The sequence below is a fragment of the Centropristis striata genome, chromosome 10, assembly GCF_030273125.1.
Source record: "Centropristis striata isolate RG_2023a ecotype Rhode Island chromosome 10, C.striata_1.0, whole genome shotgun sequence".
NCBI classification, from domain to species: Eukaryota; Metazoa; Chordata; class Actinopteri; order Perciformes; family Serranidae; genus Centropristis; species Centropristis striata.
Genome location: NC_081526.1, coordinates 9624617 through 9647791, shown reverse-complemented (window position 1 = coordinate 9647791; position 23175 = coordinate 9624617). Strand labels below are relative to the sequence as shown.

Below are 23175 nucleotides of genomic sequence, written 5' to 3'. Positions count from 1 at the left end.
TGTTGCCCTACTTTTATATAGGATTATACTTCTAATAGTAATGAAATTCCACAGCAGCAATGAGCTTTTTAAGCATTTTATTATACTGGACATTTCAACAAGTAAGACATTCACTTTGAGTTAAATCTATAAAAACAAACATTTCAGCTTCTTTTCACCATCTTCCCTTTGGATTCCTCACATTGAACAAAAAGTCTTACTTCAGTGATGACCTACAGTACAGTGAAGGCTACCTGAACGCCACAACAGTGAGGTGAAGGCCACATTTTGAGTCAGTCGTGGTCGTTTGTGCACCTTAAATTATTGTGAAATGATAATGTACCTAAAAGTCATTCCAAAAAGAGAAGCATTTTTTGTTGAAAGGAACTGAAACTAAACGCACCAGAAAAAATGTATTGATTTACATTCATACGACACTGAGCTCACTGTGCTTTTCTTGCATAGACTTTCACTTTTAATAAGACAGTACAGCTCCATAGAAACAGCAGTAAACTTTGTCCTTTGTCTGTTCGAGGACACATAATGGAAAAAAAAAGTCTTTGGCTGCATGAAATTATTTTTATCAAAAAATAAATATACAGTGTGCAGAAGTATTTAAATATATACAAAACTTACAAAAACATTTCATCTTCTATACAGGTGTAAAAAAAAAAAAAAAAAGAAAGACATGAAAATGAACAAAAAACAAAGTTCAGTGTGTTTGTGGCTTGAGACTGCTTTTAAAAATTCAGGTTGCAGCTATTTGCAAAAATTATTTGAACAGAAAAACGAGTCACGAGTAACTTTCATCGTCAATCCAAGTCGTCATCCACGTCTTCTTTTCAAAAGGATCCAGCTTGACTTTTCCATCCTTATACTCAGAAGTTTCCTTTCTGATCCGCACCGCGTGGTAACGAGGGACGCTGTCCTCTTGTTTGGAGCGTTTGAAGAATCCACACTGGGGAGAGGGATTTAAAAAAACATGATGCATTATTAAAAAGTGAAACATGTCAGAAATACTCATGCACGCTGTACACAACAAGAGGAGAGATGTGCAGGAGTGTTAAGCATGCTTTGCAGCCAAGCAGTAAAAGCGATGTCAGCGAAAGCACCTGCGGAGCAAAACCATTACAGAAAAGTATCATTAAAAGCCTGTTGGTAACAAAATGCATTGATTTCTGCAAAAAATTCGGAGACGCATATTGTACAAATGTCAGAAACGGTAAAGGGAAAATTTCCTTTTAAGCACTTTATCAATTCAGTAATTATTTTCTGTTTATTTAGGCTGAAGGGTTTTTGTATAATGCAAATTTTCTTCTTTCATCCACTCAGTACAATATGCGTCTGATTGAATTTTTCAGCTGATTTGGCTGGAAAGTGAGTTCATTAGTGGTTGCAGTAATCACACGCCATGCTGACAGCGAGTTTTTACCCCTGTTCAGAGTATAAATCAGGCCTCAGCAGAGAGTTTGTCTTTGTCAGAGGGCTGAACATGGATCTCTGCCTTGTGATACGCTGCATCGAACTCGTCTTTAGTTCTTCTCTTGAAGAAACCACACTGAGGAGGAGCAAGGGTGGTGAAGTGTTAAGAGTCAGTAATAACAGTCAATAGCCGACATGATTTCTTCCAGCAAAACACCATAGATAATACATTTTATCTATTAATAATACTTAACATGGAGAGTCCGGTGTTAACGCTCAAATGTCACAGAACGAAAACTAAATGTTACTGAATTTCAACTGTAATTGCAGAACATCTACAGTATTATTGTAACCCTGAGGCTTTTCAGCCTAATGAGGGAATTCATTCTTTTTACACTTAATTTAGGGCACGGAGGCCGGATCCGGCCTGTGATAGGGCCCCCAGTGGCTCTTGGGCCATTTTCTAATTCAAAGTGAAAATAAGTAGATTCACAGTGGGATTTTTTTTGTACCTTTTGTACTCTTTTTGAGTGGAACTTAAGGTCTCAGACTACATAAAAGAAAAGCATAAAAATAGACATCTTTTATCATTTTAAACTAGACTTTAGACTACTTTGGGCCTTTTAATGTTTCCTCATTTCATCTGAAGAATATTTTAGTTAAGGCTGCACAATAATTGAAAATGTTTTTAAAAAAATTCACAATATGGAATAGTGCGATATCCAAATTGGAATATTTGTTAAAGGAAAAATAAAATAAAATAAAAATTATTATTGTAATTTTTTACATTATCATAAAAATTAAATTAAATTAACTTAAATTATTTTTATAATTAAACAAACAAAACAAAAAACATTTTATATATATATATATATATATATATATATATATATAGAGAGAGAGAGAGAGAGAGAGAGAGAGAGAGAGAGAGAGAGAATAATGATGCAAAAATGATAATTCTCAATTTTAATTTTTCTCAAATTAGAATCATATCTAAGTTGGAATATCTGTGATATTTGATATTTTGTCCAAATCTTGCAGGCCTAATTATTAATACCTGTCATTAACCCCTGACCTCCTCCCAGTTTCCTGATCTCACCTTCCACAGCAGAAACACCAACAAAGCCAAAATCAAGATTCCTGCGAGAACAGCCACCAGGATGATCCACCAGGGAACGCCACTGTGCTGTGACACTGCACCTTCAGGGGACACCACCACTGTCACCTGCAATAAAACACCACAGCGAGGGAAACCAAAGGTGAGTTGAACCAAGACATACATTAAATGGTTAATAATTTCCTGATAGTTGCTGAGCTGCTTACCTCAGAGTGAGAAGTTCTCAGGATCATGTTTTCAGCCTGAGTATGGAGGACGAGCTTTGCCTTTACGATGATGTGCATGTGTGAAACCGAGGCGTAATCCTGTGTGTAAAAAAAACAGCTGCTGCTCAGGAAACACAGTCAAACCCAATAACAGATGAGACGCATGAAAACAATGAACACACAATGTGTCACCTCAATAAAGGTGGAGTTCCAGAGACGAGACCTCAGTTCAACTGCAGTACCGTCCAGGCCCTGCAGGGGGCAGTTCAGCACCACACATTTGATCTCACCGTCACAGGACTGAGAAAGAAAGAGTCAATTACACATCACAGAATCTACACCATTATAAACTGAGGTGGAGTGAATATTCTTATCCTCTACTGGAGTAAAAGTCCTAACAACACACTGTAAATATACAGTTACAGATTGCTTGGTTTGTAAAAATTATTATTTTTTAAATAATGAATGCTTGTCACAATTACCCACAGCCTAATAGTCTAAACCTCATAATTACTCATAAATAAATAAATAAATAGATGGATGAATAAAATTGTAAAGGAAAAACAGAAAATGTTTTGAAACCAGGATATAAAAAATCTTTTAATCTACTAATTATTTCAGCAGTACTTGTATTAACTGTTTGGTAGTTTATTAATAACAAAACATAAAATCTCATCAGCTTTTCATATGTTTTATTTGCAAAAATTTGAATCTTTAAATGAAAAGTATCTAGTAGAAGTAGAAAGGGGCATGAACAGAGAAGAAGTAAAGTACATTTACCTCAAATAAAATCTTTTTTCTTGCATTTTTCGTTATAAGGTAAATGTTACTTGTACATTGCAATGGCTGCAGAATAATCACACCACTGGCGCTTAGATCTCCCTGAAAAAATAAAGGCTTGATGTACAGCACACAGAAAGTGTGTCAACTATTCTAGTGCTTTTTCTTTCCTTTTTTTCACTTAAATTACAGTACTTGAATAACTGTGATCGTCTATAAACCAGTAACATTTGCACAAAGACTCACCAAAACTTTTCTTTTGTCTGACAGTGAAGACATCTTGGCAACAGGTTTTCTTTCTCCAATTTCGCGTTTTATCCTGGATGCAGACGTCTCCTGAAAGCACATTTCTTCTCATTAATTCAAAGTGGAATTAGGCAGTGCAGGCGTGCTGAGTTTTCTGTAAGTGCATGAAAATAAACGTTTGAAAAATACTACCTGGATGTATTTCAGAGAGTTGATTTCAGACTCAGGAGAGCAAAGGACCTCCTCCGGTCCTGAAGAAGTGATCTTCACCAGGTACAGAAGCCATTTACCATCTTTGTTCCATTTGGGCCAGTGAATTTGAAGTGATGCTTTCACAGAAGACTTCCACTCGTTGTGTATCTAAAGGAAAACATGAATAAATCCCAAAATTATATTAAATGACAAGCCAGCAGTGATTTATTAATCATACAGAACAAGGTCAGATGAATAATCTTACTCTGAATGTGTAAGTAATCAAACTTCCGATCTCTTCTTCTGTCTTCATTGCACTTTCCCCCTTCACAACACCTCCAAAAGAAACCTGATTCGGGCTGGCTTCCCTGATTAAAACAAGCAAACGTTTCTTATATGTCACATGCTCTTGGAGACACTTTATATTTATCTTTAGTCAAACAGTCGTTTCACACACTTACCCAGTGACAGACAGCGGCAACACAACGATTACTTTAGCCTTCACTTTAACAGGAGTGAGACTTTCTTGCACACTTGTTCTGAAAGAAAAAAAAGAATACACCAATATGGCAAAATATTTTAATTTATTGGAAACTTATCTGAAAATACAGGAAGCAGCAGCAGTGCGTACGTTTGGAGCTGCAGGTTGAATTCAATCTCTGTGGTGTCGACAGTCATACCCACAGTGCTCAGGATGACGTAAAATGTAGCCTGGTTAAAAAAAAAAAAAAAAAAATTATATATCAAATTTCAAGTAAAACAACTAAGTGGAAGGATGAAGATGTGAAACAAATCCTGACCTTTGAGCCTCTCCTGAAAGGATTCCCCAGCTCACAGTCTGCTTGAGAGCCGTTCTGATTGGCTGTACAGATGATTGGCTTCTCCATCTGGAGAAAGACATTAGTAAAATTATCAAACTGTGTCACATGTTTTGTGTCCTAATGTATTCAAAGCAACAATCCTTTTGTTTGAGTTTTTTTCTGTTTTAGTATTTCTGTATTATTTACTTATGCTCATGCACCTTATTTGTATCTATTCCATTTTTGTGGGAGTGATTTGTATGTAGAAGTGATATATAGTATGTTTATATATGTGCATGTGTATGCATTTTTTAAGATACTGAGGAAGAACAGCAATTATTTTTTATGATGAAGTGAAAGTCCTAACACAACACTGTAAATATAATGTTACAGATTGTTTGGTTTGTAAAAAAAAAAAACTAAAAAAATAATGAATGCTTGTCACAATTACCCACAGCCTAATAGTCCCAAACTCACAATTATCAGACATAAATTAAAAAAAATGTAAAGGAAAAACAGAAAATGTTTAAATTTGAAAACCAGCATCTAAAGTATACAAATCGTCATGTTTATGTATAGTGTCACTGTTTAAATCAATTATATACATAAACATGTATGAATAAAAACATTAAGCTGCAATTCAGGGGTTGAAACAAATTACATTCACTGTATTGATACTATAACAAGGTCGTTTTTGCGTGTGTAGTTGTAAAAATCAGTAATTATAATATTACTTGTGGGGGTGTTTAAATCTGAATATATATTGTACTTTGCTACATTTTAAATGGCATCTATTACAGATGTACAGATTACATATGTTGATATGCACCACCCACCCAGCATGCGGGGTAACCCAAAACAAACCCACCCAGGCTGTTACGTCACCAACAGGTGCATTCTGGGTGTGGCTAACTAACATGCTAATTTGCCAAAACTTTCACTCAACTCAAACTCCAAACTTTGAGGACTGGCGGAGAAGTTAAACCTGGCGCAAATTAAAGAGGCCTCCTAGTTGCATCCAGACAGGTGAGCAGGTGAGTCCCACAGACGTGCTTCACAGAGCTCCGGACGGACTTCACGTCACTATTTTGCCAGGAAATTATTAAAATGAATGGCGCCAGCTTTGATTTCAAACCGCCAGAGTTCACTGCGCTCTTTAAGTGAGCCTTGAAACAGCGGAGCTGCATTAATCAAACATCTACAATTACCTGATCAACTTTCCCTCATCCTGCTCTAGAGAGTCCCCGAAAACCTTCAAAAGCCTGAAGCGGTATAAATGGACGAAATCTTGATTTGTGAATAATATTCAGCGTTGGAGACTACTGGCTATCTGCTGGTCGTCACTAGAAGGTAAGTGACGCAACAGTAAACGTTAGCATAGCAACGGGAATGTGACGTTAGCATAGCAACAGGCAGTGTAACGTTAATATGACCGTTGAGCTAACTTGTTTATAGCATCAGCTAACAGTCTGTATCTTCGATAGAGTTACCCACATCATAACTGTCTGAATTAATTTCAAAAGGCACCACCTCATACATTAAATAAAATACCTTTTATGATAAGCATGAGTCAGTTGAAGTCATGGGTGGTGGTCATGACTGATAGAGTTGCGTTAAGACAATAATACAAGTCAGTTAAATATATAAATATATATATATATAAGTAAATAAATATAAAAATATTAACGTTAATAAGCATTTTATTGTGTACCTAATATGAAATGGTCCCCACCCAATAGAAGCCTGTTGCTTGTGAGGTCATGTCGCTCTTTCTTGATTTATTGTTGGCCATTTTTGTTTGAGATTTCTATCTTTTGTGGTGAATTCTAGTGAGGCTTCACTTAGGGGGGAGGTTGTACATTTGATACTCAGTTTTATGCAAAGTGCCATCTATAGAATTTTGTTGGTTTGGACATCGCGCTCTGTGTTGCACTATTGTAGCCTAAATATAAATATGTTCCTAACAATGTCATCATATGCATTTGTTCTTTACCCATCCTCCATCCCCACTTTCTCTTTTATAAATATGGCACAGTATGATTACTCATATGATTACCTGCTTTTTACACATTTATTTTACTTTTACTTGAGTATAATATAGTATTATCTTTTCTATCCCTGGACTTACCGTTGTTTGATTTGAGCGGACTCCAGAATAAGACAGCGTATCTGGGAAAGTCCCCACCAGCTTTGCCTCATAAGCATCATCTTCATTCATGTTGGTGACTGTCACAAACACAGCCAAGTCTTTCTTCTCTGTGTTCCGATAAAACACGGGGACGTTGTTCTTGCTGCAAATACACAAACCACTCAGGTTCAGGTTGAGTTTGCAGAAAAAAACATAGACTTATGGTATGTCATGAGTTGTTTACATTTAAGTTTTCATGTATTAAATATGGTTTATCAAGCTGTTATGACAAACATTTTATCTGGCCATTGCCCACATATGCCCACTATATTTTAGCTCTGGTTTGTATCTCGGCTTCTCTGGTGTTATGTGCTGGACAGGTATTGATGATCGGTCTGAGCTTGTTTTCTAATTCTAAAACAAAGCCTGAGATTGTGACGGAACTGGAAGCTGGAAGTACAAGCATGTCTTCTACTTTACACAAATGATTGGTTGGATGTTAACATTATAAATGTTGTTTATGAGTTTTGCCTACTTTAACACAGTTTTAAGATCAAATTTTACTCACATGGTTAATGGGGAGTACACATCTTGGTTGCTTTGTTTGTAGAATAATTTGTACTCCATCTTCAGATTACTCCGGCAAACATGATCACTTCCACATCCCTCTTTTACAAAGTTGACCTGCAATAACAACAAAACCACTTACAAACTTTGCTCCACTCTGAACCTTTTGTCAGTAACTAAATAATAAATGTTGTAGTCTGAATGTTTACCTCGATGACATCTTTGCTTTGTTGAGAGGAGTCTAATATGGGCATGAGCTGAGGGAGGCCGTTCTTCGTCTTCTGTCGTTTAGTACCCACAATTTCTGCAGAAACCTCAATGGGAATGCTGCGCATCTTGTCCTTAATATTGTCCTGTGAAAATCAGAAACAACCACCATAGAATGGAGTGTAATATTATCCTTTTAAATTGCTTGCAATTTCAGAAACTATCAAATTTATTGACGTGATAGTATGTGTGAGTGCCCAGATGCCTTTCTACAAAAATATCTAAATATACCTTTCTATTTTACTAGCATACATATTTTGCAAGCACTTCTGCCAGAGTGTGATTATATATTTCATTAAATTCCTCCAACAAGTGCAGTCTAGCTCAAATTGTTCCTGACTGTTGCTCTTTGAGAAAAATTTATACTGCAAGTGTGATTTTTACTTTGTGGCGGAAATGTTTCACCTTTAGTTTGGCGTTAATCTTGATGCACGTTCTCTGGTTTTGGCTGCGGAGCTCCAAGGTGCCGTTAAACTGGTAGTCCGTTTCAGAGCGGGATTTGTTGAGGAACATCACTCTGGAGGGCAGGCCCTGTTTCCTGCGATCTCCGTCCGCCTCCACAGAGTAGCCGACAGCTGCAGCCAAGGGAGAAGCTTGTTTAAGAACAAATGAACAAATCTTGAATTTCTAAAAGAAGGTTGTTATTTACAATTTCACTCACTTAGTCTTGGGTTGTAAGAGGTATGGTTCGCTCTGTAGATGAAGCATGCGTCCACAGTGAAGCTAAAGACAGAAAATGTTTTTTAAATCAAATCTAATAAAGGTTTTATTATGAGATCTGTTAAAATGTAAGAATATTATATAAACCTACCAAATGCTGTTACCACAGGTTTTTATTGTAAGGTCAATTTCCCGTGGAGATATTTTGACTTCTCTCGTGATGCTAATGACCGGCCGTGCCCTGAAAGAACGGTTGTAAAATGAAGTTGTGATAGAAATCAGTAGGGTTTAAATGTACTTATAATGTGTAATAATTACCTGTAGATCAGAGCCGTGTCGGACAGAGAGCCAACAGCCACGTCTGGATAAGAGTTACTGTCCAAGTCCATGTTCCCAGCCAGAGAATATCCAAAGAGCCGTAAGTTGTGCTCTTTTCCTGAAAGGATCTACAATGAAGAAGACAAAATTAAGGAAATAATTATAACTTTAAAACCTTGATTAGCAAATGTATATAATAACAGCATTAAATATTACTTGTTTATCATCAAGCTGAAATGAGTTGCAGACTTTTGGACTACTTTGATAAGCCGATCGATATTAAAGAAATATTTATTGATTATGACAAAATAAAAGCTGTCCACAGAAGGGTTGAAAATAAATCAATGTAAAAGAAGAATAAATATGTAAAAGAATAAAAAAAATAAAAAATAAAGGTGGAAATATAAAGAGGAATATATCATCAAGTATTAATAAGTAATTAAAAAAGTGCAAATATAAAGCAAAATAACAATAGTATGTTTTTCATATATTTTACAAATTATTTTTTATATGATGTAATTTACTTATTTCGGATCCAAATATTTTTCTTTATATAAAAAATTACAATATTTCAAAATAAATTGATACAGACATTTTAAAAATATATAAACTGAAAAATTGATGAACTGAAGCTTACTATTCACTAGAGTTGCTAAAGCAGAGGAGAACTACAGAGTCTGGTAATAATTCTCAGTGTGACCGACTCCTTTCACATTAATGTAGTCACATGATCCATTGTTGGTATTAAGATATTGATGATAGCAGCATGAAACTGACCTGTGCAGGGCTGGTTTTGATCCCTTGTGCAGAGCCATGATAAATGTAGACTTTTCCTGCTCCGCCATCATCATTAGGAGCTCCAACGGCAATGTCTGCATGAGAAAGTAACCAGTTTAAATTACACTCTAATAAAGTCCACATAAATAAAGCTGCAAAATGACAGCTTTATTACCTTCGTATGAGTCTTGATTGATGTCTCCGATATTCTCCACTGCCAGTCCAAACATGGAGTCTTTGGTCCCGTTTAGACGGACAGGAGTGACTCTTCCCCACCTTCCTGCCTGGTTGATGTAGACGTAAACAGCTCCTCCAACGTCTCTGTCCTTCATGTAGAACTGAGGCGCTCCAACAACTATGTCTTGCCATCTAGATCAAACAGGAAAGGTAAATTTACAAATTTCATACAGAATATGACGTCCTAAATGAAGAAAGAAAGAAACTTTGAAATTATACATTATTATACATCTGATAGAATTATATTAATTGTATACAACAGAAGAAAAAAAAGGCGGTAAAAAAATGTTTCCTACCCATCACCATTGAGGTCAACCACAGCCACATCGTATCCAAAAGAGGATGCGAGTCCCGGCCCATGTAGCATGTGCTGCACTAAAAGCTTGCCGGAGGTTTGACTCTCCTTCTTCAGCAGGGCCACAGCTCCACTGTGATTGGCTCTGGGAGCTCCAGCCACCACCGTCAGGCCACGACTCCTGGTGATGCTGTGTCCTGAATCGAGGGAGAATCCTAAAGTGGGAGAAATAGGACGTACATGTCTTATAACACACTTAAAAACTGGTTCTTTTTACCAATTTTCTCTAATTTTTGGAATAGTGGGTTCTTCTGTTTTCTCATCCCTAAGTGCCGACTCCCATGTCTCTGTGCACCACATTTTTTGTGAGGAGTTTCAGCAAGCCGGCACAGATTAAGTGTCCTTCTGTCCCATTGCAGTTTCCCTGATGGGCCAGTAGGAGGCACTAGTGCAGCAACAAGGACCAGCTCTGTCACTGCTTCTGCAGACACTGCAAATTATGTTTACTGCAGCGCTTCCAGAAACAATTTCTGTCCATCCTTAGCAGCCGGAAATCTAATCAGCTGGTAACAATAGTGTGGAAACTACTAATGAAAAGAATGATAATACATTTAAATAAAAACATAATCATGAACTTGAACTGCAATTTCAAAGTGTTGCAAACCTGAATCTTGATTAGCCACCAGAGTACTCTTGATCCTTTTTTAATTCAAATCAGTGGCCACTGTATTATATACAGACTTACATTTTAATAAAATCCAATAAAACTAATTCTACTTTTGATAATTATACTTTCAGCATAGGCATTGTTGATATTGTCATAGAAGTAGTAATTCAATTATATCTTTATTATCATTGTAGTGGAGGTTTTGTACCAGACTGCATTATATTAAAAGGTGTTTCTGCTCCCCTTATGTATTGACATAGTGAGGACAAAACATTAGAAACATCTTCCAATATGGGGTCGTTCCTGTTCCCAGGCTCCAGTGCTCTCTATATACAACACGTAATGGGAATCTGAAGAAGGTGTCAATATTGATGATGATATTCATTAAATAGTTTAACCTCAAAACTGAGGGAACATAGGACTCTGGGCACTAATGCAGTCCAGTATTACAGCTCCTTTACTATGACTTCAGTAATAAACAATTAATTGAATTCACACATTTTGAACAAAATCCCCAAAAAATGAATATTTCAAAGGTAGACTGTATAGCAGAGCTGTTGGATTGTTGATGTGCCTAATAAAGTGGTCACTGAGTTAATTTTGGCCAGTTCATGCCTTTGTTGGACAGAGAGAGAAATGACGACAAACAAGAGGAGATTCCTGCAACGACTGCGGCAGCTGATTATGTGATTAGTTTCAAGCTGAAATGTCTGTTGTAAGCATGGTCTGTGTGGGTTTACCCTCTGATCACGTGTCCTTGGCTCTAAAGATTTTCACACGACAATGAACACAGTTCTCACGGCAAAACTAGAGCATAACCTGCTGATGCTGAATTGAAAAGCACCGTTTTGACCTGCACAAAGGAAGTAATGTGGCACATTGCTTAACCAACAGGATACCAGGTGCCCACAAGTTTTGCTGCATCTGTTTAGTGGGTAGACGCTCACCGAGGTAGCTGTTGGCAGGTACAGGAACGAGCTCGGGGTTCGACGACTGCTCGTCTCCCACTTCATACGGGCCGTCGTCATACACCCCCATCTCTAGCAAAGTGTTGTTTTTCTGCTCCACTCGTACAATGCCTGCAGAAATGTTATTTTAGAAGAAAAAGAAAAAAACCCATTACATATTTTACCATATGAGACGTTTGATTGTTCCAGTAAGTACTATATAACTGCGTATGTGTGCGGTTCGTTAGTGACCTTTCCAGTTGTAAGCTCCCGGTGCTCCAAACACCACATAATGGTAGTCCTTGGTGAAGGTGGCAGCCAGACCCTGCTGGCAGGATCCAAACATCTCATGGCCTCTGGATCTGCCCTCACAGAACTTCCAGGTACCTCCGTCCTCATCGGAGGACGGGTCAATGGTCAGGTCCTGACTCAGGACGTAACAACGCCCGATGATGTCCCAGGACTCCTGAGGCGTGTTCACAGAGAACCGCTTCTGATATCGATGAGCACAAGTCTGAAAATACAAAAGACACAGACACGTTCAATCTCATACCTTAAGACATTTCTGTAGTTTAGTTTAAAATGGATTGCTTTTTGGTAATGGTGTTTTTGTTGAAATTTGGGAAGTTCTGCCTTGGCTCCTTTTAATAAGTCTTATTAATAATCTGTATCCAAAATACAGACACTCTGATCCTTAAGGACAAAAATGTCCCCATTAAAACTCATTAAAACCACAAGTTTGATCCCATGATCATTACAGCACAAAACCATGTTTTATATTAAATCAGGCTTTCTGGGTTTCCCACCAGATTGAGTCATTTTCTCATGTTTGCCCTATGGTGCAAATACATTCTATTTTCCCGGTTTCCACTTGAGATATTGATGCTGTTTTATGGAGTACTGCAGTAGAAAATCCTCTTGCATTTACTATACATTGTTTTTCAGAACAACAGTGCCATTATATAAACAAACAGGCATTTAAATGGTTAAAATGCGACAAAAGAATTAATATCTGGTAGTTATGATGATGACTTATGTTTTATAAAGGATTTAACACAGTGAAAGTGGCAAATAAAATGAATATATACTTTTTCTGGCAGTATTTCTGGGAGTTTTTTAAAAGGGATGTAAAAGTGTTAATAACAGCTAAAACCACATATGGACTGGAGCTTAATTGGTTCAGACACTCAGTTGGACTCACCACGATCTTTCCTCCAGGTCCCTGGCTCTGAACCGTCACCCCCATCCACTGATTCTCCTTGTTCTCATCACGTATGTTCTCTTTAAAAATGTAGCAACACAGGACGAAGTTGTGAGTACTTATATTCATTCTTATTCATTCTTTGGAAACAGCACGATGTATACAGACAGACACAAAACTCACCTTCATTATCAAATACAATGCGATCACAATCATTAGACTGTGTGAGTTCACATTTGTAAAGGCCTCCTGTGATGTTGGCCGTCTGTGTTCCCAAAGCTCTGGCTCTGGGTGCACCAATCAGCAGCCTGAAGATAAAAGAAAACACAATATAGCACAATATAAACAAACTATACTTTTCTGAAGCATTACAAGACTTATTGGTGAGATTTATGTTTTGATGTAGCCACAAGTCATAACCTTCAGTAAGTCATTTCCTGCAGCTGTGTGTTGAATGTAGTACATGTATGTGAGCGGATCGTAACTGACTATGACAATGATGGTATTTCCTGTCTACAAAAAAGCTATGCCACATGGCTCCTGGCTGTTGTCTTGCAGAGCTGATATTGTGTCTGCTGTTGGCAGGGGAAATGGCTTCACTTCTTTTGTCAAAGTTGAAGCGTGGAAACTGCCCACTGAAAGTAAAAGCTCTCATTTGTTTCAGATAAACAATGTTTGCCTTTTAAATTACATGTAGCTGTGCTGAGATCGCTCTGTACATATAATTGTCAGTACAAAATGAGTAATAGAGCCTAATGTTAAAGGTTATCTCATAACACCATACCCTTTTCTATCTCTCTCCCTCCCTCTCTTTTTTCCTGTCTGCATTTACACTGTCACAATCAAATAAAGGCAAGACAAAAAAGGAAATAGGCGACAAATTGAAGCACATTAATCTTGTTCATCGAGCATTGAGAGGACGTCCTCTGTCACACAGGACAGTGTCCGCTCTTTACTATTATTTATTAATAGTAAATATTAACATAATAGATATTTATCTACGTCTTTGGTTAATGTACATTATTCATATTTCAGATGAAGGGTGAATCAGCAGGTTCAGCCTGTGAAATGCTGGTTGTGTACAAAGAGCTGTTGTATTTCATGATAACAAACAAAAGTTCAACCAGCACAGTAGACTATTGTCCCGTCATTCTGCAGAGGACAGAGGAGCAGTGGAGCAGACAATTTGGTTCATGTTCAGTCCTTTCCAGTCATAGTTCAATGGCCACACTCAAACCCACATCCTCAAACAGCCTCAAACAGCCTCAACCAGCATGAAGAAACACTCTGTTTCAAGGGTGAGAGCAGCCACTGAGAGGCCATCAGCAACACTTATCTGATAACTTTTCTTGTGCACATTAATTTAAAGACTTGTACTACTAGACACTGGGAAAGAAATCACAGTTGTTCCCAGAACAACTTGGACATAATGGAGTCCTGTACCAACAGATTTGTAACTCTCAAAGTTAAGCAGTGCATGAGCTAACCTCAGCACCTAAGAAATGTGTTGACAACTTGAAGGCGACCTCAATAACCTTTTACACATTGTCTAACTCTGCAAGCGGCATAACTTATGATGCAGACAAACAAAACGAGAAGCGGTCTGTTTCTGAACGTATTTCCTGTCAGCGGCAGCCTCAGTTCATCCTGCAAAGAAAAGTCCTTTCAAAGAATAAGAGGTGACTCATCTCAATGATTAAGTGAACTTGTCTTTGAGAAAGTGTTTCATTGTTTTTTTCACAACAAAGTTCATAGTTTCGTAGTTTACCTATGAACAGTCACGCTTGTTGTAAATCTTAACAGTTGCTGTTACTGTTGTTACATCTGTCAAACTTTCTGTTCTTGCAATAATGGAGACTTGTTTATCACATACATTTCTGAGTATTTTTTACTTTACTCCAGACAGCAACAAAAAACAAAAGCAGACTTCCCATTTTTAACTGGCAACCACTAATTTTGTGGTTTTGATTGAGGTAGTTATAAATGTAGCATCCGGACGGCTTGTTAGTGTTTTAAGATGACTTTTTTGTAAATAAGTTAATAACGGACCCAGCTTGCACAGCTGCACATTAATATTATTATTACCTCTGCCAAGGAAGTTGAGTTATGTTTAGGTTGGGTTTGTTTGTCAGCAGGATTACAGAAAAACTACAGGCCTGATTTTCATGAAACTTGGTGGAAGGGTGTATCGTGTTAACATTGCAAATTAGTGCATTTGGCCTTGGTGGAGGTCTGCACTCTCCGACTCCCCTTCTAGCTCTGCAGATGAATTGAAGAGACTTGGTGTCATGGTTTGCTCAACAAATAAACTATATATCTTAACTAATGACACACAATTCTGAAATGTTACATTTTTGGTGAGCATCTAGAGACCTAAAAAACTTGAACTTATAAGGACTCGAGACTTGGGCTTGATTTGGACCTGTAGCCCTGAAAATGTCATCGGACTGCTGGATCCTTCAGTCACTAATAACTGGTTATTTAAACTTTTCAACTCAGAAAAAAAATCCTTATAAGGTTTACGTAAGATTTTTCACACTTCTTCTGTGTTCTGGGTTCTTCTGTGGTCCATGTTACACCATTATGCTTAGTTTTGATAAAAACTAGGCCAGTAGTTTTCCTGTAATCCTGCTGACAAACAAAGAGACTAACATGTTTTTATGAGGTCATGTTTTCAGCTTGCTTAGTTGAAAACATGACCTCCATGGCTGAAGCAATTAGATTGTCAAAACTACAAAAACTAATTTTTTAACCTTAAATAAAGTTTTCTTTTTGTGTGATTTGTTGTAACTGCAGACAGAACTTGTCACAACGGTAAGCTGCACTATCATGTAGGACCTGAGCAGCCTACTTGCAGCGTAGGAATTTTCTCAAAGGACGGAGAGGAAATCCTCTCCACCCTCTTCTCCTCCCCGTGACTCTGCAGTTCCCTCAGTAACCTATTGATCTGTGGGACGGCCCCGTGGCTCTTCGTTTGTTAAACAAGGACTCTCCTGAGGAGGTCTGAGGAGATCTAATGTGATCCTGAAAACCAAACTGCAATCCCTTCTCCTCAAACAAAGCCCAGTGAAATGCAAATACAAGCAAAAGCTTTTACAAAGTTAGCTTCACTTTGACATTTCAGCTTCTGACCCACAGTAGTGAAGCGCAACGTGAACTGCAGAACACATTATTTTATATCAGGTAAACCTAATAATATTTTCCAACACAACACTAGTGCAATCTACTGCCACAGGTTGATTGAATGATCAGCAGAAACAGAAGAAAAAAAACCCTTTTGGTCATTTTTCAATGGTTCCAGCTTTGAATTTGATGCTTTTGTCATGTTTGATAGTGAACAGAATATCTTTGGGTTTGGACTGTTTGTCAAATATATACAAGCTATCAAAATAGATCTCCTTTGGCTGTGGTAAAGTTCAACAGAAATGTTTCACCAATTTCTGAAATAGTAATTTGAGCTGTGAATATGAATGGATTAATTGATTAGTTAAGTTAGTTTGTCAACTATTAAATTGATTGCCAAATATTTTAATGATTGATAAATTAGTTTGAGTCATTTTTTAAAGAACAAAAATTCCAAATTCTCTGAATCCAGCTTCTTAAATGTGAATAATTTCTGCTTTTTTTTAATCCTCCATGACAGTTACCTGAATATCTTTGAGTTGGGACAAAACAAGACATTTGCAGACATTATCTTGGCTTTTGGACATTTATGAAGAGACAGGAACACTGGAGAAGAAAAACACCTCCAACTTAACCACAGAGCGACTCTGGAAAGTGGTAGTTGTAGAATTTAGCAAGTAACTGAGGGGTAACATTGACATTTACATGCAACCAGCCCATCGTGCAGACTCTGGTTTATCAGTTCTGAAAAAGGCTAAATTATGTTTTTTGTGTAACTTTCTGCAGCAGAAATGAATGCAATGATTGCTTGAGATGCTAATGCTGATAAACTTTAAACTGTCCTGACAAGAGTGGGATTAAACTAAAGCTGCAGGCCAGATTCTTTACAGTCAACTGCTGCAGATCCTGAACCCAGCATCGGCACGACTCGAGTGTGAAACCACGTCCCATCATGCAGCGTGTCTTTCAGCGCAGTGTAAACGGGAATACACAGTGACCGGTGTGGGTTTACACAGTGATCTCACTGGTCTTTGTTAACAGATGTGGTCCAGTGCTCTCACAGCTGTGCACTCAAAGCCACAAGAACCGCTGCAGCTGTTCTAACTGTTTCAGTTTACACACACATACTTTGATTGGTGCTGACCTGTGATTGGCTGGGGACACATCACAGAAGGAATCATGAATATTCACGACATATCTTGACCAACTTTTAAGTAAAGAATAAAGTTTTAGAAGAGACTAAGTCAGCTGTTTTAACTGTGACAATATTTTAAGCTATAAAATCTCTTTCAAACTTTAGCATGAAGTTTGACTGGAATGTCCCGACTGGTGATTCACTGATGAGTTTCATCTATCAGGTTACATGTGCACAGATGGCCGTGCATGTCCAGTCAAATGTCCCTTTTCTCTGGTTTCATTCAGAGGATGTTATATCCACATCATTAACCCGACACATTATTCATGGAAGAGGCATTCAGTTGCCTCTCTGCAAGACGCCACATTATATTCAGTCTCATGTTGAAATCTCTCTCCCACTCATCACAAACCAATATGAGAAGGAAGTCATAATAACACCATTAACACTGTGAGAAGAAGCCAAGTTGGGCTTTCAGCGAACCCATTAGAGGAACAACGTGGAGAGAGTTGCAAAAACGGTTGTAAGCAAAATGAAAAACAAATCACTTTAATCACCACAAGATTTGTTTTTATTTAATTGCAGGAAAGTGGAAAAGATTTGGCTTTCAGCTCTGAAGGGATGAAAGGCCAGTTATGGTTTGACATTATGGAATTTAATCTATCTAGTCACACATGTTGTTCACCAAACATATTCTTCACATATGATTTATTCTAACACATCAATGTACGCCGTGACAGCCAGATGAGTTTTACAGCTGCTTGTGATCATCAGAAACATGTTCGTATAAGAACAAAGGAGACACACTGCTGGCTTCAATGTGCTGCTCAGCTTTAAGTCAGACAGGGCTGATCATTGCCTACTTCTGTGTGCTCCACTGAACTTTCACTTGACTCGTCTGGTTGATAATCTCAGGGTCACATGAGGATTTGGAGCTGAGATCATGGCCGAGGAGGGGGAGCGGCTGTCAGTTACAATAATGTGCAGCGTGGAGTGTTTCTATACAGTGATACAGACTCAGCATGTTTTTAACTGGGATGTGAGAGAACAACAATGTGGGCAATTAAAAGTAGGACTGCAACTAAAGATTGATCTCATTGTTTATAGATTTTATTGTTTAATTAGTAGTCAGTGGAGCTGAAACAATTAGTTGATTATTCACTAGGCAGAGAATTGATGGAGGATTAATAGGAGGCTGTTATTGATTAAACGTTTGAGTCCCTTTTTTAAGCAAATGGTGCTAAACCTCCCAGTCAAGCTTCTTAATTATGAGGATTTATTGCTTTTCTTTATCTAGTGTGATCACAAACTGCTGTTGGTCTGACAACAAGAACATTTGATTGTGTTGCATTGGATTTATTGGGTCATTGTTAGTTGAAACTATAGTTGTTAGACCTACAAAACGTCAGAGAATAGTCAAATTTCCAGGACTAGGGATGGGAATCAAGAACTGGTTCCAATTAAGAGCCGATTCTAAATGCTTTTTATTGATTTTGCAAACAGTTGCAGATTACAAAACAATAATGTCAGACTTGTGCATCTACATGCTAGAAACTTGCAACAACGAGGAGTTGTGGCTGAGAGGAAGATGGGCATTCCTTTTTTTCCCAAACAGAAAATTGATCAGGAATCTATAAGTGAATCGATGAAGATTTGGACCATTAAGCAGAATCAATAATGGCATATCAATAAAATCTTATCTTTTCCCATCCCTATCCAGAACCCAAAGTGATGTCTTAAGAATTTTGGTTAAGTCTGAACAAAAGTCAAAAATATTCAGTTTACTATCAGATATGACAAAAAAACACCAGATTTTAACATTTAAGAAGTACGAACCGGCTATTTTGTGGGAGATTCAATTGAAAACAAATGTCAAAATTATTGCAGATGGATTTCTTTCAATAGAAAAATGATGGTGCCTTTGAAATCTTAAGTTAACTTAATAACAAACTGATGCAATGACACTGTTCCCCAAAAGCAGCTTTTGCCTACATTGGCATATTTTTTTGTGGTATGTTTGCTTAAACTGGAGCAGCTTCCTCATAAATCAGGATGTAAGTGAGGTGAATCTTCACTCTCCTCTTACTTTTACTGGCTGAAAACCAACTATCATGCCAGTGTCACATTTCGAGCCTCTGTTTGCCCGACAAATATGACGTTCACTCTCCTTACACAAATGTAAAAGTGCCTCTTTTTAGGATTTTCAGGCTTGTTTGTGCACAAAGGAATCTCACGTTTTAAGGACCGCGTCCAATTTTGCATGACCAGTATGTTCTCTATATATGAGCTGTCTTTGCTGTAGTCAAAACACTAGTAAGATAAAATTCCACAAGTAAAGCCTAATCCATGTGATCTTTGGCATATCTCTCCAAGTCCTGTTATCAGGGCTTCTTATCCGTGCTCTCTGGTTCTCAACATGCTGCTGCAGGGTCCTGAGCCTGCTAACCAGGGATAACAGCAGCTCCTGCATGCAGCCTCACGCTGGTGGTCGCAGGCTTTGACAAGCCACCCCCTCCCCTCACTTCACCCCCGATACACTTTGTGTGGCAGGTTGACCGGGCTCACTACCCTGATGTGTTTTCTGCCCCCTCAGGGCTGGCCAAAGGAAATGACTAACGGTAGTGCATGCATGATAGCATGGGCAGGAATCCCTGAAATGCTGCTTTACAATTTAACCACTGTTTGCTCTAATTTTGGCACCTTTCCCACCTGAATCATTGGTGCCGATATGAATGTCTGACAGGAATGTGCAACAGCTGAGAACAGGATGCATAAGTCAACCTGCCAGTAACGATCACTGAAGACATCTCATGTCAGTAGTGGTCATAAATCTAACTTTACAGGTAAAACTGTCACATGGAAATACACCTGCTACATTTTACAGAACACACCACCAAAAACCATCCATTAGGGGGATATTACTAACTGATTAATAGTGTCAGAAAATATCAATACACTTAAGTATCGCGATTTGATGTTTTGTGATACTGTATTGTTTCTGAAAACACTGTAGAAGAGTTTTAAATTATAGTTTAGAGCTTCATAGTAGTTAGACTGCACACAAAGTAGTGCTGTGATGCTGGATGTTAAACTCAGATTTTATGCATAAGGTGATGTGTATATATAATGATACAGGAGTTGCCGTATTCTTGCCAATAAAATCCTACTACTTGACTGGACGTATAAAAAAAAAAAGCATTTTAAGGAAAGAAATGTGTTTAATAGTTTTAATACCCATCTATCTTTTTAGTAGTTTGTTAGAAAAAATAGAGCCAAAGTTTCAAACTGCTTGTTTAATCTCAACAACGGTCCAAAATCCAAAGATGAGCAAGTTACAATGTTAGAAATAAAAAAGCAGAAAATCCTCACATTTGCTAATCTATCCAAAGAATCACTTTGATGATTAATTGATTATCAAGATAGTAGAAGTAATAGTATAAAATCCCACAGTAACTCCTCTCCTCTGAGAGCTCCTTCAGGTTGACCTCACATTTGCATCACAGTTATACATTGTTTATTCTCTTGTTGTCTTTAGGCTCCTTACCAGTTTATATTCAAAGCACCACAGGGAGACTTCTATTGAACATTAGAACAAAAACACGACAAGAATCACTATGGGCTTTAGTGGTTGGCTACTACAGTAACTTTTATAGGTTGCAGGAATTGCTCACAACAAGTAGTGCATTAAAAAAACTCTAGTAAAGGCAGAATTCCTAAATTATCAAGATGTTTCCTGCCAAGAATAAGCATATTTTAGTCAAAAAAGGAGTTAACCCTCTGGAGTCCATCTATTTATTGAAAATACACGTTTTATATACAGTAATAATAATTTATTTATATATGATATGTAGACAAGCTGAGAAAGCCAGTTGAAAGTGCAATCATATGAGCTTTCAAAGTGTGCCATTTATGTTACTAGACCATTTTTAAAATGTTTCTGCTGTTTTTGTGTGTATAAATGGTTTTTAAAATGGCACATTTCCATAGACACCTGTGTCTTTCGTTTGTATTTTCGGTTCCTGGCAGCTTTATACTTTGTTAATTAAAATAAAATGGAAAATTCAGACTGATAGCCAAGTTTGTGTCGAGAAAAAGGAGCCATACATGTGATGTAAGGACAGACTGAAAGATGCTAAACAGAGACAGAAATGAATGCATATGAAGTTGACAAATTTGAACCAAAATCTCCTGGACTTCAGAGGTTTAAAGTAGGCATCTTGAAAAGCTTGACTTGTGTTAGTAATTAGACTGAACCTGTCCCGTCAGGTGCACTTTAAACTCACATCACAGGCGGATAAAAAACAACCACAGCAATAGAGAGGTAGAGTCAGAGACTTCACTCACATTCTTTTATCGGGGTTGAGCTGCCGGTGCATGGCGAGAGAAAACCCGAACAGAGTGCCCGGCTCTCCGTCTTTCCTGATGACATGACTGGTGTCAAGGTTGAAGGCGAGCACCAAAGTTGGCTCCAGAAAATAAGAATAAAATAAAAGTGCAGCATAAACAGCAGAGGGTCCACCCTGCAGCAGCAGCATCGCAGCGCCGTCCAGATGTATCCAGTAGTCCGAAGGTAAGAGCCGCTGACCCCGCTGCTCCTCTCCGCTCTGCCCGGTGCTGTTTGACTGAAGGCTGCCGCCGCTCGCTGCCCCCTCCGGCTCTGTGCTCCACAGCGCCCCCACCGGCCAGCAGGCAGCACTGCTCTGAGTGGGCAGTCTGTACGAGTTAAGACAGTCAGTCCGGTTTTTTTTATTATCATATCGTCATTTTTTGTTAAAATTGGGTTTGTTTTTTTGCCTAAATCATCTAAATCAGTAGTTCTCAACCTTTTTGAGTCGCGACCACCAATTTAACATGCATGTTGTCCGCACCCCCGCTCACTGAACACAATCTCACATGCACAGTTCAGATCACCCAAAAAATAAACAAAATGACCACAAAAAGACACAAAATGACTAAAAAAAGACACAAAATTACCCAAAAAAAAGACACAAATTGACCAAAAAAGACACAAAATGACCGAAAAGAGAAATAAAATGACCAAAAAAAGACACAAAATGATTAAAAAAAGACACAAAGTGATTAAAAAAGACACACATTGACCAAGAAAGACACAAAATGACCACAAAATGATAAAAAAAGACACAAAATGACTATAAAAAGACACAAAATGATAAAAAGACACAAATTGACCACAAAATGATTAAAAAAAAAAAGACACAAAATGACTATAAAAAACACAAATTGACCAAAAAAGGCACAAAATGACCAAAAAAGGAAACAAAATTACCAAAAAAAGACACAAAATTACCAAAAAGACTAAAACACATGAATACTTTAACACAGTGGAGAAGGAGCTGACTTCCAAAATGATTTGGCGACCCCCAGAAATCATCTTGCAACCCCAACTGGGGTCCCGACCCCAAGGTTGAGAATAGTTGATCTAAATCGCCTACATCCTCAGTTGATCAGATCATGTGACTTTACCTCTTTAAGATAATGGCCTATGTCAAGTGTGTGACTTAAGCAGATTTATTATGCCTAAGTCAAAATAAAATGTGACTTATGCAGTTTATTGAACATACCTTTGTGACTTAAGCAAGATATGATAACACTTTATTTTGAAGGTGTCTACATAAGAGTGACATGAGCGTGTCATAAACATGACATGGGATGTGTCCAGGGCCGGTTCTAGGCAGCATATATGAGGGGGCAGTCAGAATTGTGAAGGGGGCATCATGTTTACACATCATGCTCCAGCACTTTTTTTTCTGTGCTTATAGTAACAATGCGTTCTTCATTGAAAAGGGTCTATGTATCCAACCCCAACCTGGAGAAGTGGATTACACTTTGTCAGGCCTCTACCTTCAGACCTGTCCAGGTGTCTCACCTGAAGACTAAGCTCCTGCTGGTCTTCAGCTCTTAAGGTCACTGAGGGATGCAAACCCCCTGACCAAATAAGGTGGCAATCCCTCAGGGGGGGAAACTGAAAAATAAAAATTAATAAAATAAAATAAAGCATCATTCATCCAGATTTCAACCAACAATCGTGTATCGTGTGTCCCTTTTTCGGCAAATTTTCCGCTACTGCAGATCATTTTGTCAAATTGTAAT

At 37.9% G+C, this 23175-nt stretch overlaps 1 protein-coding gene and 1 long non-coding RNA gene across 2 annotated transcripts in view; one reads left to right on the top strand and one right to left on the bottom strand.

Moving 5' to 3' along the window:
- Positions 1-428: 428 nt before the first annotated feature.
- itga6a (integrin, alpha 6a) lies at positions 429-21658 on the bottom strand. Its single transcript, XM_059342663.1, has 25 exons — positions 21409-21658; positions 12990-13114; positions 12807-12886; positions 11858-12119; positions 11606-11737; positions 9993-10206; positions 9635-9828; positions 9460-9554; positions 8683-8810; positions 8516-8605; positions 8366-8427; positions 8110-8279; positions 7647-7790; positions 7439-7554; positions 6871-7033; positions 4743-4829; positions 4574-4653; positions 4404-4481; positions 4208-4310; positions 3943-4110; positions 3751-3840; positions 2917-3024; positions 2725-2823; positions 2501-2626; positions 429-937 (listed from the first exon to the last, which is right to left on the bottom strand). Exons 1-25 carry the CDS (start codon positions 21597-21599, stop codon positions 773-775), a joined length of 3270 nt encoding a protein of 1089 aa, XP_059198646.1. The 5' UTR covers positions 21600-21658; the 3' UTR covers positions 429-772.
- The window catches only part of LOC131978864 (uncharacterized), a 46978-nt gene continuing 29421 nt past the window's right edge, over positions 5619-23175 (top strand). Inside the window, exons 1-2 of the long non-coding RNA XR_009395013.1 lie at positions 5619-5768; positions 5980-6092. This is a non-coding gene — a long non-coding RNA (uncharacterized LOC131978864). The remainder of the gene's footprint in view (positions 5769-5979; positions 6093-23175) is intronic.